Source organism: Lepidochelys olivacea (genome assembly GCF_965140295.1).
Source record: "Lepidochelys olivacea isolate rLepOli2 genome assembly, chromosome: 4".
Classification (NCBI taxonomy): Eukaryota; Metazoa; Chordata; order Testudines; family Cheloniidae; genus Lepidochelys; species Lepidochelys olivacea.
The window spans coordinates 95,326,267-95,344,025 of record NC_140414.1 but is presented as its reverse complement, the minus strand read 5'-3'; the positions used below and the strand labels follow the sequence as shown (position 1 = coordinate 95,344,025).

Here is a 17,759-nt window from a genome sequence, read left to right as displayed (position 1 = left end):
TGCCAGGACAAGGAGTGCTAAAGAGGTTGCATGCTTGTTATGACTTATGGTCTCACATATGGTTTACAGAAATCAACTAACAAACAGCACTGTGACTAGAATTCACAGCTTTTAGCTCTAAAAGCACAGAACTGATCTTTGTGAGCTAAAAGAGCAACTCCACTATCACCATGGGCTTTTCACAGACATTAACGCATGCTGGTCCGGAAAGGTGCATGACGCACGCATCTTTCCGAACACAGGCCTGTTCAGGAAGCTGCAAGCAGGGACTTTCTTCCCAGACCAGAAGATCACCGTAGGGGAAGTCGAAATGCCCATTGTGATCTTGGGAGACCCCATCTACCCCTTAATGCTGTGGTTTATGAAGCCATACACGGGGCAACTTGGCAGCAGCAAGGAGCGATTCAATAACAGGCTGAGCAAGTGCAGAATGACTGTGGAGTGTGCTTTTGGCCGTTTAAAGGCCTGCTGGCACTGCCTATATGGGATGCTGGACCTGGCCGATGACAATATTCCTATTCTTACAGGTACATGCTGTATGCTCCATAATATTTGTGAAGGGAAGGGTGAAAGCTTCACTCAGGGCTGGACCACTGAGGTTCAGTGCCTGGAGGTTGAGTTTGAACAGCCAGTGACCAAGGCTATTAGAGGGGCACAGAGCGGGGCCACGAGAATGGCCAGTGGGATGCTTTGAGGCATCAATCTGAAGCTGAAAGCCACTAATATTTGTTGCTATGCTTGGGAGTGCAGTGCTTGTAATGCTAGGAGGTAATTGTAATTGTGCAGACTATGCAATATGAAGGTTTAAGATAATTGTCTGTTGCTTTGCAGGGCTCTGTTTGCTTTCAATTAATAGAATAAAGATTGCTTTCAAACCAACACAATTCTTTTATTAAAACGAGAGACAAACAAACCAACACATCAGCAGTGAGGGGGATGGGGGAAGGGAAGGTCCCAAGAGGAGGTGGGAACCCTGGGACGGTTAAAGATTTGTGTATGCCCAGGGATCATATCCAATCTTCTTTGGAGTACAGTGCAGCAGGTGCTGTACTTCAGCAGGGCCAAACTGCAGAAGGATGGGTGTTGAGTGCAGTGGGTACTGGGAGTCCGCAGGACAGGACTGTGGCGGGGCAGGAGTGGAATGCAGTGGGTACAAACTGGAGCCAGGTCAGAGTGTGTTGGCGGTGTCTGGAGGCACATGGGAAAGAGTTTTGCGACAGCGGCTTCAGGGGAGTACGGGCACGTTTGCAGTGCTAGTATCAGCTGGAGCGTGTCCGCTTGGCGCTCCATAACATTTAAGAGCCGCTCTGTGGCTTCATTCTGGCGCGCTGCATTCTTCTTTCGGTCCCTCTTCTCGCTGTCCCGCCTCTCCTTCAATTCCTATTTTTCAGCGGCAGAGTGAATCATAACGACACACAGAAAGTCCTCCTTAGTTCTTTGTGGCTGCTTTCTAATTCTATGCAGTTGTTCAGCTGCCAATAACGAAGAGGGAGGCTGGGCTCCCAAGGCCATCTCTATGCAGTTTAAACGCAACATTTTACAGAAGCAGTATTGTTTGCAGCACAGACAAGACTGATTCAGTGCTTTGACACACAGCCAGTACTCATACCTGTCACTCACTGGCTGACCCCAGGCAAGCACACATGAGCCACAAGACCCCACAAATGGTGAGTAGCCACAGGGGCAGGGTAAATCAGTGTTCCTGGTCCCTGCTCTACACTGGGCACGTGGCTTTTGGGGAGAGCCAGCACTGTAGGGGGGGCCTGATAATCATTCCTGTCCCCACGTTTTCCACAGGCTGTGTTCATTATAGAAGATATCTCGCTGCTGAGGGTGAACAAGGAATCAAGGGAGGGTCTTCTCCAAGATTGCGGCTTCTGCCCTGGCCCTTATGCGGCTCGTCTGTGTGCAGCAATGGTCTCCCCGCCCCCGGTGATGGCAGAGTGGCACGGGAAAGTTACCATTAATGGGGCAAGAAACAAAGCAGCTCTGCCAAAGAACCTGCAGCAGTGGATTGCCCAGTATCTCCGTGAGAGTTTCATGGAGCTTTCTAAGCCAGATTCCTGTGAAGTGAGGGAGTCAATCAACAGCCTGTTCCGCCGCTCAGACTAGGCATGTGGTGGTACGTGCATCATACAGACACAAGCCTGCCTTCTGCAGTCCTCTTGCCCCCAGTGACTTGCTTCAGCGATTCCCAAAATCAAATCCACTTACCAGGGGCCTCCTCTCGTATTTGCGTTTCGCCTTGAAATATTACAACAAAATAAAAAAATAAAAACATTATCTTTCTGGAACTTTTTAAAGCAAATAACATACATTTTTGACCAACTTGTGTTTTGAAGAAAACAGTTTGCTTTCGTTAAAGCTATGATGAAAAATAATCTAATTTTAAACTTTTTTTTTCTTGAGAAATTTGTGGCCAACAACTGCCATCATTACTCTGACAAAACTCCCATTGAAACCAGTGAAATGTTTTTCTTAAATGAGAACTGATTTACAACTGCAGGATTTGGCTCTTTTGAAGGAAAAGTAAGAAAGTATTGCTGTTTTGCCAGTCAGTGAGGGGAGAAAAGAGACTATTTTGTATGAAATTCTGCCTCATATGAAAGTAAGAAGTTCATCCAAATCTCCCTTGTGTAATATTTTTCTAAGTGGTTTTGAAATGATCTAGCCAAGAGATGTGACAGATAGGAAGTATTCTGTTCATAAAGCACCTGCTTCATATGGGAAGATGTAAAATATTCTAAGGGTATTCCAGTAAAGATTGAAGTAAAAGCTCTCTCTTTCTCTTTTTCCCTCAACAGTTGGGAAGAACATCACTGGCAATGCAATTTGCTTTCTGATATCTGTTATTAAAGAAAGCTCCCAGTTCCAGAAGAGACTCTAATAGGAGTATATAACAACAATACTTGGCTTAAGAAAGGTAAGGAAATTATTGCTCTCCAGCTTTTGAATTAATACTGTAAGGAATATCTTGGTTTTAACAGTTCAAGAAGTTGGATGGAGGGGGAGATGTGAGAGAAGGTAGATTATGATTGATAAGAAAAGGACATGTCTTAGCTATTATGCCTTGAGTTGTAAACATACAGAACAAGAAACTCTAACTTCATGCTAAAGGTAGAAAAGCATGCAAATGTGTGTGTTACTGTACTTCTAACCACCACTGTATATGGAATCAGACATTTTATTTTCTTCTCAGCCAAAAGGGTCAACATGGGCTATCCAGAGGTTCAGGAATGTCTCGGGTCTCCTGTGCAACTCTGTCTTGCTTAGATCAGGGGTCAGCAACCTTTCAGAAGTGGTGTGCTGAGTCTTCATTTATTCACTCTAATTTAAGGTTTCATGTGCCAGTAATACATTTTAATGTTTTTAGAAGATCTCTTTCTATAAGTCTATAATATATAACTAAACTATTGTTGTATGTAAAGTAAATAAGGTTTTTAAAATGTTTAAGAAGCTTCATTTAAAATGCAGAGCCCCCCCGGACAGGTGGCCAGGACCCGGGCAGTGTGAGTGCCACTGAAAATCAGCTCACATGCCGCCTTTGGCATGCGTGCCAGAGGTTGCCTACCCCTGGCTTAGATAGACATTTTTCCTGTTTGCAGAATGTGTCACCATTGGCAAATTATTGACAAGAAGTGATCCATCTTTTTAAAACCTAAAGTACTGATCTGTACTTCATTTCTTAATGGAGGATTTTAGATTGACTAGTGGCACATAAAATATTCTTAACTCTCCTGTCCCAACCCCCTCAGCACTAACAGGAAGAAGTTGGAAACAGCTAAAACTTATTATAAATGTTTCTAATGAAGGTTCAATGACAATAACAGAAAATAAATACTTTGCACCCCTCACTTCATATACTTTCCCATATGGAAAGATCACATGAACTGTACATGGTAGATTTTAATATCTCTGTAGTGTATATTTGGCCAAGCTTGCAAAGACTTCACACTCAGCTTGATGGCATTTCTGTGTTTGTCTGTCTGTATGTAATGCAATAACTTCTGAATGACGCATTAAATCAATTCCAAAATTGCAGGTGGTAATCTAGGCATTAATGGTAAGAACCCCATTATTTGGGGGAATATTGAAAAACTAAAAGGGGGAGAAATGGGGACCCATGTAGCCCCTACCCTCTGTGTAGCACAGCTAACAGCTTCAATCACCTCTACAATTGTGTATCGATCAAACCACTGGCTGATAGGATAGATGAGCGGCAGACACCACCAATCTGATTGACTTAATGTACCCTCCCTCCACACATGCACATGATATATTATTTGAAAGCTCATATGTCTATTTTAAGATTGAGGTATTATGTGGAACTGTCCTGTGGTGCCGTTCCCATATAAAGGGTAATAAACAATGACACCATCAACACATTAACATGACCACTTTGAAAGATCTGCATTCATTTCTGTTAGTTTAATGACTCCATGTATTATTTCAAGACATAAAATTGGATTTTTTTTGTGACCTCAAAGGATCACAACAACAATCTAAAGGGTAAAACAAAATCTAATAATAAATGTGGATATGTATCGTTGAAATGTAATAGCGTTGGTGACACTTCTAGTCAACATCATTATCATCAGCTTGTTCATCGGTATGATCTCTGTCAAGAGTGCTTGGTTTAACATAGTCTTCGTTGTCCTGGCATGCACACGGTTCTGTGCAGGGAAGATTGTTCTGACTACAGACACAGTTAACTGACAAATAAGGTCCAGTAGAAGCTCAGGTGCCATTGGATCCTTGAAGAATATAAGTAGTAGTTCATTGCCCACTTTTTTCCATCCTTGTTGCATGGTGATCCAATAGTTTGGTCTATCTATGTGTGAAGCCATCCAAACCTTTGTATGCCAAGATGCTCTTCTGACCTGCTCTTCAAAACTGTTCTCATATGGTGGGAGTTTGGCCGGTGACTTGTCCTTTTTGATGGCTAGATTGAGGCACAAGGAATTCAGATCTCTGGGCCTATTCTTTTTCTCTCTGATCATACAGCATTGCCACCAACTTCCTTGCTGCAGAAATTGTAGATTACGAGTTGATTTTCTCAAATATTTGTTGATGATGAATCAGTTCTGGATGTGATCTAGGTTTTTCAGATGCTGCCTACTGCATAAGAGACACTAATTACCTGGGGAGAGTAAGTGACTTTTCTTCCAGTGCTTCAGTGATATTTCTTGTGATGCTGGACTGTCTGCAGACTTTTCTTGATATAGCATCTTGCCATTGAATGAACAATAGTCTCTGTCCTGATGTCTGTATTATCATCTTCTTCATGGATGAGATTTCCACCAGCATGCATGGCACAATTCCATTTGGAATGAACATACCTCCCTGGAGTCTATCTATTTTAATTTTTGCAGCACTAATGATGAACCACCTCAGCTCATCATAATTCATGCAGAATCCATGAAAGTGTAATCTTTCAATTACATTGAGAATTCATGGTGTAGCTGTGCAGCAAGGCTTGTATGAAGTTGTGTTTATAATTGTGGTGTTACATACTATGCACTTCACAATTGACAGGCACCTTCTTTGAACGTCTTCTGAAGGATGATGCTCACTGCAGGCTGAATTATATGGCTTTTTGTCTATTAACCAAAGGACAAACTCCTGCACCACTTGGGGCACAAAAGTAGCTGACGTCTGTAAACAATCACTTGGCTTTGGATAATATTCTGAGGTTTACATTTTGGCTATTTTAGACCAAAGAACTGAAGTGGGCATTAAAAAAAAACCACTTGTTCATTGGCAAGTTGTTCATCAGGCTCCTTCGCCAGAACAACATCCACAAAACATTTGGATGACGCAAGTTCCTGCTTCACACTACTAGCAGATTGAATAGTATCAGCTAATGTTGTTGTTTCATAGAACAATGGTAGATTTGCCTTGTCCATGCTGTGCATGGAATGAAATTGCAGAACCATAGTGTTTTTTCTAATCTTGCCTGTAATTTGCTACTGGAATAGCTTGCAGTTTCTACAGCTGAGGGAAGTAGGGCTTTATATCTTTGTAGCAGCATAGACAGGAGAAGAGTCTTCTTGTTGTATACAAGATCATTGTCTATCTCTTCAATCAGCTGATCAAATGCAATGTCATACAGTTCCCATATTGCTGCAGTGTAGGTAGGCCGTTTTGCTTTAAGATTTGTTTTACTCACATAGGAAGAAAGGCATGTTGAGTGATCTACTACATCCTTAGCAATCAAGTCTTCTGCAGATATTCTGCACACCATGTCATCATCTCCTCTTTGATGTGCTGCCTCCCTAAGATTGATTGCTCTCTCAAATGTTTCTATTTTATGAGGGAATGGCGAACCATGGCCACTGGGAGCTGCAGGTGGCCATGCAAATGTAAACAAACTGTCTGGTGGCCCACCAGTGGATTACCCTGATGGGCCATGTGTGACCTGTGGGTTGCAGGTAGCCCACTACTGGACTAGATGCTGCATTGTATGTACAAAAGATTGCAAATGGAGAAGCATTATATTAGGAATTCACATTAATTTATATCTACCCACTATACAGTACAAATTATGGGCACATATTCTCCTGCTACTGGTGCACAACCTGCAGCATGAGACTGATCGGGTCAGCAAATCTCAACTAAAAATATAGAAAACTATTATAGTCACTTGTGAGATACTTTGACAATTCAGAATATATAATGTGAAAATGCTTCATGTAATATTTTGCAAAATATTGATATTTGCCATTTTTGCCATGTGCTAAACAGGTTCATTTCTGAAAAGAAAATACTTGCCTATGCAAAACCAATCATGTTTTTAAAATACATTGTTGTTTGATAGCTTTTATGAATAAATATCACATTATGGGTGTGAAAATTAGCTTAAACTGTAGTCCTAGTCATGTGGTAGTGTTTCTGGAACTGCAAAAAATGACACTTTCTCATTCTGGGTTCCATTGTTTCACCTCACCTGCAGGCTTACAGCACCGCTTGAAAGCTCCACATCATACCTCATCTAAATGTACATAAAATAAGCTTTCAAATGAGATGTGATGTGGGTGTAGCTCCTTTTGGAGAATTGCCACATACCGATCAATGCCTTCCAGCCTAACAATGTCCCTGCTCATCCTCCCAATAGAGTTTAACATGTTGACACCCTGAATGACTTGTCTCCTAGACAAATAATAATGATGGGGGAAGGGGAATGGGGGTGTGCACAGATCCTGGCATGGGGGAAGGGGAATGGGGGACACAGGTATGGAGGAAGCGAATGATGGGAGGCACACAGAACCTCGGGGCGGGGGGACTAGAGAAACCTAGTATGGGGGTGGGGAGCATGCAGAGCCTTTGCTGTGGAGGTAAGGAAAGAATGGAGGGCATGGGGGAAGTGGGAATGTGGGCATATACAGAGCTGCTGGCATTGGTGGGAAATGGGTGACCCTCATACGGGAGGAGAAGGAATAGTGGGCACACACAACCCCTGGCAGAGGGAAGTTTGGAGGGAGTCCTTAAAATAGAGGGGAATGAGAAGGTGACATATAGGGAGGTTGTGGATGGAATGGAGGAATGCAAAGAGCTGCTGGTGCAGTGCTCTTAGTCTACAGAAGCAACAAAGTATTGGACTCCCTAGTATAAATGTATAATAGTACATCTGTATAAATTTAGGTCCAGTTTTTTACTTAATGCAGGGATTCAACCTCTTTGTTTTGTATGAAGAATATAGTCTGTCTTCCTAAATTTACTACACATAATCTGGGGATTAATGATGAATTTTCAGCTAATTCTGTTACTTAATGTATGGGGGTGTAGCATTAATTTTTTTAAAAAAAAGTTAAGTAATGTTTGCTGTCTGACCGAATTTTCACTCTTTTGCTAACAAATGACTAGCTCGTTACCTTTCACAGTTTCCACATAGTTAAAGCTCATTGCCAACATTCCTCAAAAGTATATTTAAATAAATTATGCTGTTATCAAGCAAAGTTTATAATATGATCCTCCCCCACATTTTTCCTGTTATAAGGTCATAACATATCCCTCCATAAAACTTAATGCAGGGCACACTTAACCTGTGCATTATAAATTGCTGAGGTTGTAATTAAGGTTTAGAATTATTCTGTGAGGGAGATTAATGTGTTCTCTGTAGTGTTTTCTTATTAGCTGAAGGCAGAAGGAAGTTCCTTGTGAAGATGTGGAGTCAGTCTCCATCAGTGGAAAGATGCTGTATGAAAGTTAGGGTATAAAAGGCATCCCATAACTTTGTATTTCCATGCTTTTTAGGATTTGTGTAAGGGTGATATCCCTCTGAGCCAATTTTTATTCCTTTTTAAATGAAGCTTTTGTTTATACATAAACAATATGGTAGTTTGCAAGTGGCATATATTTTACTCTCCTCTAGTCTATATAATACCACACATTTTTAAAATAAAATACTTATATGAAAGAGGCCACTTTCATATTAGTTTATGTATGACACTGTATCTCATAAGTACTATATGCAAAACATACACTACTTATTCCGAATTTGCATGTATGTTTAACAGGTTTTTGTTCCATGAGAGTTAATAAGAGTTTTCTACTACAAAATTCTGTGACAAGAACACACTGCTTTATACTATAGAAAGTAAGAGGCAAAAATGTAACACTGAATAATGTATACATTTTTGAATCTCCACATCATTGTGTTAATGCTCTTTTTTTATTTGTATATTAAAATGCATCATCTTATTTTATTTATTGTAGTATGCTTCTGTTGTCTTTGATGTAGTTGTAAATAATTATTTTAGTATGAATTTTTTTTGGTTTATTTAGTTCTAGTTCCATCTCCTCTCCTTTATTTATACTTAAGTTTTCTCGATTCTCAGTCTACGATTTCATTTTCTTTCTCAGTGTAACAGCTGATGGCATCAGGCTTGTTTTGCTTGTAGCGCCTGTCCTGGTGATCCAAAAGCTTAAAATTTCCTTCTAGGCGTTCTTTTGCTCTTTCATTCCTTGAGCAGATAGGGGGAATAGAAAAGCCTTCGTTTTCTTTAATTCTGTTAAACTTCCTATTTCCATTGTATCATTCATAGCAGTCTTTTTCCTTTGCTCCATTAATTTCTACACTAGCAATGTCTACGCTAGCACTTTGCTGGTAAAACTTTTGTCTCCCTCTCTTGTTCCTTATACTCATCCAATTCAGGCTTCTCTCTTTTTCTTATAGCAGCACAATGACTATAGAGGATAAATGCTTTGTCCCTTCAGATATTTGGAAGTTCCATACTACAGTTCTTCCTGTTCATGGAAAATTGTTTGACAAGAGCCCGTTGGAGTTTTTTTACAAAGCAAGAGATGAAAAAATGTGAACAGATAAATCACTGTGCAGCAATCAGCTAAGCGGATAAAATTCTTTATTTTAACAGAATAAGTAGAGGGCCTGGTAAGAGACCTTGGTTTATGTGACTTTCTAACGTAGCATTAGATGACTCATTTTCCAGTCTTCTCTTGCTATATTTACAGCATGTTTTGGTGATAAACAGAATTAATCCATGTACATACTGTCACTGCAACCAAATTGATTTTCCATCCAAGTTTTTACGGATGCAGGTTCTGATCTCCAATGACTCCAGGGCAAAATTGCCCCAAAGCTTTGTGACTGGTCTGCTGGTTTTGGCTCCAGTGGCTAGAGTGATGAAATTCCAGTTATTCTGACGGTTGGAAATGGGAGGTTCAGAAAGGTCTCCAGAACAAATAAAAGCTAGGGAAGTTTCCCCAAGGGGAGGGTGAATAAGAGTTGGGCTTAGGGGAAATTTGCAGAGCTGCCATTGCCTCATGCATTCCTACAAGCAGTGCTGAACAGTTAAGCAGGAGGGTTTGGACCGTAGTTTATCCTGAACACCAGCAGGGGGTGCAGTGCAGCCTACCCAGTGGACAAGCAGCGGTTTGCCTTCCCCACTTTTAGTCACCCTGCTGATTGCCAACCAGGTGGAACAATGGGATGGAAGGAGGGGCTGTGGGTGGTGTGAGCACTCTACGGAGTGGGGGGGGGCGGGCTGCTGGGGGAGAAGGGACAAGGGCTACTGGGGGAAGAGGCTGCTGTGAGGACAAGGGCTGCTGGGGAAGTGAATGGGACAGGAGCTAAGGGAGAAGCCGTCCCCACTGTCAGGGGAGCAAGGAATAGAGAGGGAATGGGATGTAGGGACAGGGGGGCTGCTAAGAGGAAACCCTGCAGAAACTCTCGCTTCTGGTGGGTTTCCTCACACCCAGAAACCATCCCTCATCCACCCTATCCTCAAAAGTCCCTGGTCATCTCTAGTTCCCCCCCAAGCCCCACACCCTATGCCTTCTGAGAAAGGCAAGGAATAAGGTCCCACCTACCCTCACTGTTTAGGGGGAGCCCTGTGAGGAAAATGCATTGTAAATCCAACCCGTTTTACCTGTACTAAGTCCACACGTTTTCAAAACTGATTTTTGTGGTTATATCAAAGTTACTTTCAAATGTGCAGATTAGTGAATTACATGGAGCGGCACAAAACTTGGCAGCTAAGAATTTGGGGGAGTCAAACAGGGAGGAGAGGAAGGGAGAACACAACCAGAGTGCTCAGTTTATCCTCTGCAAGTTCCTGCCCCTGCTACTGACACAAGGCACCTGAAATCATGTACATCACTTAAGAAGAACCTAGGTACTGGCAGGCCAAAGACTAAGAGGAGATTGCCTGATCATGCCCTGCTCAGAAGCACCTGGGCTCCCACTCCTTGCCAGGAGGACACAAACTGTGAGTGTGTGTAATCTCCACCCCTGAAATTGATAGGTGGTAATTCCTGAGAGATCTTTAGATCCTTTGTCGCTCATCCCATCATATCATTGGAGTTCCTTGTCCATGATGATGGGTTCTTCCATCTATAAACTGGTCAGCATTTGTGCATTTCAGACTGAGTTTTTAGTAACTGAGTACTCAGGTGCTTTAGCTTACACATATAATGTGTACTGGGAATTAGTCTTTGCACCAGGGGACTCTGTTCAGAGGAGTGTTTGCAGGGGAAGTTGGATTGCAATTTGTGGGGTTTTATATTATTAGTCTATTTGCAACAGTTGTTTCAAAAGCTTGGGCTTTTGTTATAGTTTTCTGTCTGCACTTTCCTTCCTTTGTTAGGACATAGGACTGTCCACATTTTGTGCTTTTACTATCTGCTTATGTGTGTGTTGTTAGGGTGCAATGGCAGCTGTGTAATAGTTAAGTTGGCATTACAAAGTTCAGTTTTAACAGGAGATTTAAACCTTTATCTTGTAAAAATCTAACTGAAATTACAAAAAACAAAACATAGATTATAAACTTTGAGTACTGTTTAGATTTTTCCTTGGTGGTTTGATGAAAAATGAATTGGCAAAGAAAGACTAATAATTCAAAAATCACCCATTCTAATGATTTCCCCCTTCTCCCACCATCCACTGGACTGTCTCACTTTTCTTAGTATCCTTTTTGCAAGAAATCTAAGACACCCTGAGACTGTCCTTTTGCCTCACTGCTGCTCCTCATGCAGATTCCTGAAATATCATCTGTTATACCTGGGTAGTGTTTGTTTACAGTGTTATATAACTTTTTCGCTACAATTGAGAATGTGTGTGCCAAGGTGAACCCACCAAATTTTAGTTGGATGAAAAATCAGAGTGAGACACACACAGTCTACCTCCTTCCCCGACTGCATATCCCTGTAGTTTAGGAGAAAGTTCCCAGATTTGGGAGGGGACATCAGGAGTTCACATCTCACCTAAGTGCTGTTTGAAGTCCTTTGAAATTCACTACCATTATTAAAAACTACAGATGTGAACGCCAATCAAGAAGACAAGTAGGGAAGAGCTGCTAAACAGTCTCATCTCCCTGTTCTGCTCCATTTTTAAAATAAATTAGCAGAGGACTTATGCAAGGTCACTGCAGGTCCAGACCATAGGTCTCTAACATTTACTATCACGAACATTATTTATTGCATCACACTACCTTTTAGAATGACTGACTAATTTAGTTTGTGTTATCCTGTCTCTAACCACTATAACCCGCTCTTCTCTCCCAGACTCAGGGATAGAATTCAGGGTTCTTGATTACCAATATTATACAGCTGATTAATAAACAGCTGTGTAAACCACTATGAAAATGTATGTCAAGTCTTCCTTTAGTGAGTGGTCTATGCAGAGGCTAACCGTTATTCTGCATAGGCTGCAGAGATGCGGGGTGTGGTTTGGGGGACCATCCAGTCCATGGCCCGACCACTTTTTGGCTGGGCCAAACCTGAGTGGTGCTGCAACCCCGTGTGCCAGGTCACAAAACCACTTGCTCAAATTTGGTGGGGATGGATGTGATGCTCATGGGCTGGGAGGATGGGGCCTGGGGGGTCAGGCTGCTGATAGGGGAGAGGCACCTGAGAAAGGAAGAGGGAGTCAGGGAAGGGAAATCTGTGCCCCCCAGTTTAATAGCATCCTGCAGCCCCTGTTCTGGTAGCTAAACAGAGAGTGGTTAAGTTAGAGATCTGAAGGTGAAGGGGTTCAAAAGCCTGCTTCTGATCCATGTGGGAAGATGCTATAGTTACATGCAAGTCACACAGTGCAAAGATTATTTTAAAACACATTTGTATTTAAAAACTATGTAAATTATGGTCTGAATCACCAAAATACACGTTTTACATTTAACTCCTTTGTTACACGGTTTGCATGTGTAACCTACTGATCGGTGTGTGTGTGTGTGTGGTATATCTCCTGCTGTCCAATCCACAGAGGATCTAAGCCTGTGATCGCTCTCATCTTGAGATAGTGGCTGTTAGGACAAGCTGTAAAGGATCATGCTTTTATCTCTGGGGATCATAAATTCAATCCCTGGTATTTGCCAAGATGGTGACTGTCACACTTGCAATGCACCAAGTTGGTATGTTTGAGGATGAGAGGAATGCTTCATGCTGGCCCTGAAGGGGAGAGCAATAGGCAGATCTGCTGGTGTAATGTAGGAGAAAACACCCTGCAGCTCTCCTGGCTGTATCAAATGTCCAGAGATCTATGAGGCTACAAAATGTTTGGGAAGTGAGTGATGACACAGCCTCCTTCACAGAAGTTCCCTCTAGCTGACAGGTTATATTGTCACTGCTAAACATTGAGGGCTGCTCTTGCTGAACTTACTTTCAGTCATTTCTAAATAGGAATAAAATATGAACAAAGAAATTACCAACGCCCGCTAGAGCCTCTCACTCTTTGAGTGCTAACACAGGAGCAACAGTTTCTCCCTCTGATTCCTCGGCAGTGTAGCTCCTCTTCTCCATGGCTTTACGGAGCTATCCACTGAGGTACACAAGAGATGTTAAAAAAAAAAAATGCTAGGAATTTAGCACAAAACCTATATTTAATGGCAGTTTAAATTGTGTCAGGAATAGAGCTGTGTGAATAACTGATCTTTTGGTTTGGTGGCTAACCTGAAATATTGGGGGAAAAATAATTTTGGTTGAACAAAAGTTTTGGGTTTTATTTTGTTTTTCAGAGTTTTTGTCTTAATTGTTTTAAATATAATTAAAGTAAAATTCAAAATGAAAAGTCATTTTTAATTGAAAAGTCAAAATGCTTCATTTAGAAAATGTCAAAATGAAACATTTTGACTTTTTAATTTTTTTTCCAACTGAAACAATTTGATGAATTTGACATAAATTTTATCTGAAAAATTCCACCCAAGAATTTCACCCAGGTTTTGTATTCTGATGTATAACCAGCATGAAACACAGTAGGCAAAAGGAATCCCAAGACACTGAAGGACTCTCCAGATATGTGGACTCTCTACTCGGACCCTATGCCACCAGCACTCACAGCTATCTCCGTGACACTACTGATTTCCTGAAAAAACTACAATGCAAAAAACTACAATGATCTTCCAGAAAACACCATCCTAGCCACCATGGATGTAGAGGCTCTTTACACAAACATCCCACACACAGATGGAATACAAGCTGTCAGGAACAGTATCCCTGATGATGCCACAGCACAACTGGTTGCTGAGCTCTGTGACTTTATCCTCATGCACAATTATTTCAAATTTGGTGACAATAGATACCTCCAGACCAGTGGCACCGCTTTGGGCACCCGCATGGCCCCCAAACGTTGTAGTGGCAGTGCATTAATTGGCTAAATAATCTTAGAGGCCCCAGTTCAGGAGAACATCCCTATTCAGGAAAGCGCAGAAGCACATGCTGAACTTTAACCACATAGTTAAGTGTGTTCCTGAATCAGGTACTAAGTGACTGGCAAGATATCAACAGAGGCAACTTTTCTGAGAATTCTAGAAGAAAAAGAACCAATATTTAGATTTTGATGATCACTTGATGATCACTTTAGATAAGCTATTACCAGCAGGACAGTGGGGTGGGAGGAGGTATTGTTTCATGGTCTCTGTGTATATAATGTCTTCTGCAGTTTCCACGGTATGCATCCGATGAAGTGAGCTGTAGCTCACGAAAGCTCATGCTCAAATAAATTGGTTAGTCTCTAAGGTGCCACAAGTACTCCTTTTCTTTTTGCCAATATTTAGATTGGAACTCATGACATAACACTATTCTCTGTGATCTCACTGTAGCTTTTCATCTTATGTCTGTATTGGTAATGCATTTCTGTTTATCTCTGCAAGTAGTCATGGGACACTGTGGGGTACATTTTCAAAGCAGTGTGGAGGGCATTATACAAGTCTCATGAATCTACTTGGTAACCATATGCAAAATGCCTTCTCCATCTCCATTTCAAAAATTTTCTAAAACCATATATTCTGTGAAGCCTTTTTTTCTTGAATGACCATATTCTGCTCTGTTTGTGTTCAGCTCTTCAGTGTACTTTTACCATTAGGCTACAAGTTCTTAGGGACAAGAATCTGTTAATTGCTGAGCAAGTCACTTACTGTACCATGCTAGCCTATGTATGCTTATGTTGCTATATAAATAATAGTAATTAGAAACTTTTTATAAAATTATGCTGCGGTATTCTATGGTGATAATGCAAAACTGTTTCTTACAGTAGTGTTATTACAGTGCTGAGGGCCATAATTGTACAATATTGCAACATTTTTAAAATAAAGCCTGAGACAATTAAACTCGAGGACATTGCTTCCAAAATGCACCTCAGAAATATTGCCACATTTTCAAACATATATTTCATACACCGCACCTGCAAACGATATGCACACACTTGCAGCAAATAAAAGTACATGGAACACACACATGTGCAAAAGTTATAGTTACATGCAAATGGTTCACTCACAGTTCATTTTGCATGTGCCTATTTTGTAGGTGCAACTTAAAGCACGTATACGATGTTTGAAAATTTGGCCCATAATGTCTTATATACCTCTGCCTAATGTTCACTGCTGTCTATAGTTGCCTTGAAGTTCTGTGATTTACTGGATTTACAATAGAGAGACAAGGTGGGTGAGGTAATATCTTTTATTGGACCAACTTCTGTTGGCGAGAGAGACAGGCTTTCAAGCTTACGCAGAGCTCTTCTTCAGGTCAGCGTACAGCTCTGTGTAAGAGTGAAAGAGTTTCTCTCTCACCAACAGAAGTTGGTCCAATAAAAGATATTGCCTCACCCACCTTGTCTCTCTAATAACCTGAGACCAACATGGCGACAACTACACTGCATACAACAATGTACTTATAATAGGCAGAGATGAGTTGGAGAGATGTCTCCAAATCTGTATCCTGGCTAGTAGCAAGAGTTGAATTTTCCCTTTAGAGTGACAACCAGTTAATTTAGTTTCCCATCATCAGGTCTTGAAAAGGTGTACTTTGTGTTAATGCAGTATCCAGTAGAAATAATATCTTACAGTATTGTCTTATCTGTGCCCATACTGTATATATGTACCACTGTGTCAAGCAACACACCCCCACCATATCATCCTTCTCTCCCCTGAAAAAAGAGAGGAGAAAGTAATTCTAGGAGATTGAGATTTAGTTTGATAGCAGGTACACAGCCTACAGGAAGATCTCCCTACAATAGTTTTTGAAGACCTTTTAAATGGTTATCTAAATTTGAACCTATGTTTACAGAAAGATAAACCCCATAATTATTTAATGAATATCCTGCTGGTTCTGGAAGGTATAGTCTACTGGTATGAATAGCATTCTTAATGTAGGCAACAAAGTGTCTCTTCCTTTAGTGAACCTGTAACATTAGTTCTTCATCACCTGGTAGAACTTAAAATCTTAAAAATATACACTCTTCTGTAAGTGAAAGCTTAGGGAACAACTGAACTTCCAAAGAGATGTGTTCACACCGTAGTTGTTTGGTTAAGTAAAAATATTGCAAACATTGTAAAAATATCTGTAGACCTATTACTTCTTTCCATCATCACCAAGAGAACAATTCTCAATAAGCTAGACACTGAAATTAAATACAAACATATTCAATATCATACAGTCTCCTTATTACAAGGCTCCATAATTTGAGGGAGGTATAATTTACTGGAGCTGCAGTTGTTCATTTCTTATGAAATGCAATTATAATTCTTATATTGTATTGAAGATTTAATAGTCAAACTGGATAAGGCATTTTATTGCATATTTTAGCATCTGTATCTAAATAATGTTAAAACATAAGAAATTTCATTGTAAAAGGACAGAGAAACAATGAGTGGAGCAGAACTATGCATTTCGGTCTTCCTAAATTCATTGGTTATGTAAATCTGCTGTGTTGTACTTTTTGTTTCAGTAACATTTGACAAAACCATGGCTACAGATGAAAGGGACAATAAACAGAATGTTCAAGCTGAGGTACTGGGTACTGATGCTTCAGGTACTGTAAAAATAAATTGGTGCTTTTGATTGCAACTTAAAGAGGCAGAATCCATTTTCTTTTTCATTTTGTTTATGTATGAAGCTTCCTTCTTCCTCATGAACTGGGCAAAAGAAATGTAAAGCAGCCTAAAGGATCTGTGCTCTTGCTCTGACTGAAAGGTTGTAGTGGTGACCGTCTTCCAGGTTTTATTTATCACAGACTGGTCTCCTGACATGCTCCATTTTAAATAAAAGTGATATATCATAGTTTGAGATAGCAAGTTCTTAGTGATTGTAAACCACTGTTTTTTTCAAATCAGGTCTTTCTTATTTTTAATAGGTCAAATCCTATAGCCCTTTTTCAGGAAAAACTCACGGGAGTTTTCTCTGCATAAAGACTAGGTAATGACAGCAAGCATTTGGCCCAATATTTCTTCCCTTTCTTATAAAGTTGCAGTTATGTCTTCTTATTATTTCACATGGGTTTCTATGTTGATCTTATATAATATTCAGCTCAGATTTAGCCTCATGTGAATCAAAGAATTCTAGAAATTAGATATGGAGAGGCAATCCTGTATTAGATTATTTTGTTACCCTTATTTCAATGCGGGTTTGTTCCATTTAGTATATTCCTGTGTATACCGTGTTACCCCCCATGTTAGCAACAGTGAGAGCTCTGCTGCTGCTAAACTATGTGTCAGCTCTCTGACACAGCATCCTGATCTGCCTTGCCAGCAAACTCGTCAAGACTTTGCCAGTCTAAACCTTGCCATGCTGATAAGTCAGTGAACCCCAGTTCCCGAGTTCCCCAGAGATGTCCCCCTACGTTGTCCAGTCCCTCTCACTGTACACTCACAGAAATTATTGAGTTTGCTGCCTCCAGAAAGGTAGAGCACATATCAGCCAGTTAGGCTAGCTGAAGACTCACTCTTCACTCTAATGCACAGCACTTGAGATGCTTTGTAATAAAACTAGAATACGTTTATTAATAAAGAACAGAGATTTAAGTGATATTAAGC

At 40.7% G+C, this 17,759-nt stretch overlaps 1 protein-coding gene across 3 annotated transcripts in view; it reads left to right on the top strand.

Annotated features, from left to right (window-relative positions):
• Positions 1 to 17,759, top strand: part of CRACD (capping protein inhibiting regulator of actin dynamics) — a 204,572-nt gene that overhangs the window by 83,411 nt on the left and 103,402 nt on the right. The window contains exons 2-3 of one of the 3 annotated variants that reach the window (XM_084625693.1): positions 2,805 to 2,923; positions 16,676 to 16,759. In XM_084625693.1, coding sequence (XP_084481819.1) covers positions 16,693 to 16,759 — 67 coding nt within the window. In that variant the 5' untranslated portion in view covers positions 2,805 to 2,923; positions 16,676 to 16,692. Of the gene's footprint in view, positions 1 to 2,804; positions 2,924 to 16,675; positions 16,760 to 17,759 lie in introns of those variants that run through there. The other 2 variants (XM_084625694.1, XM_084625695.1) reach the window with 2 other exon arrangements.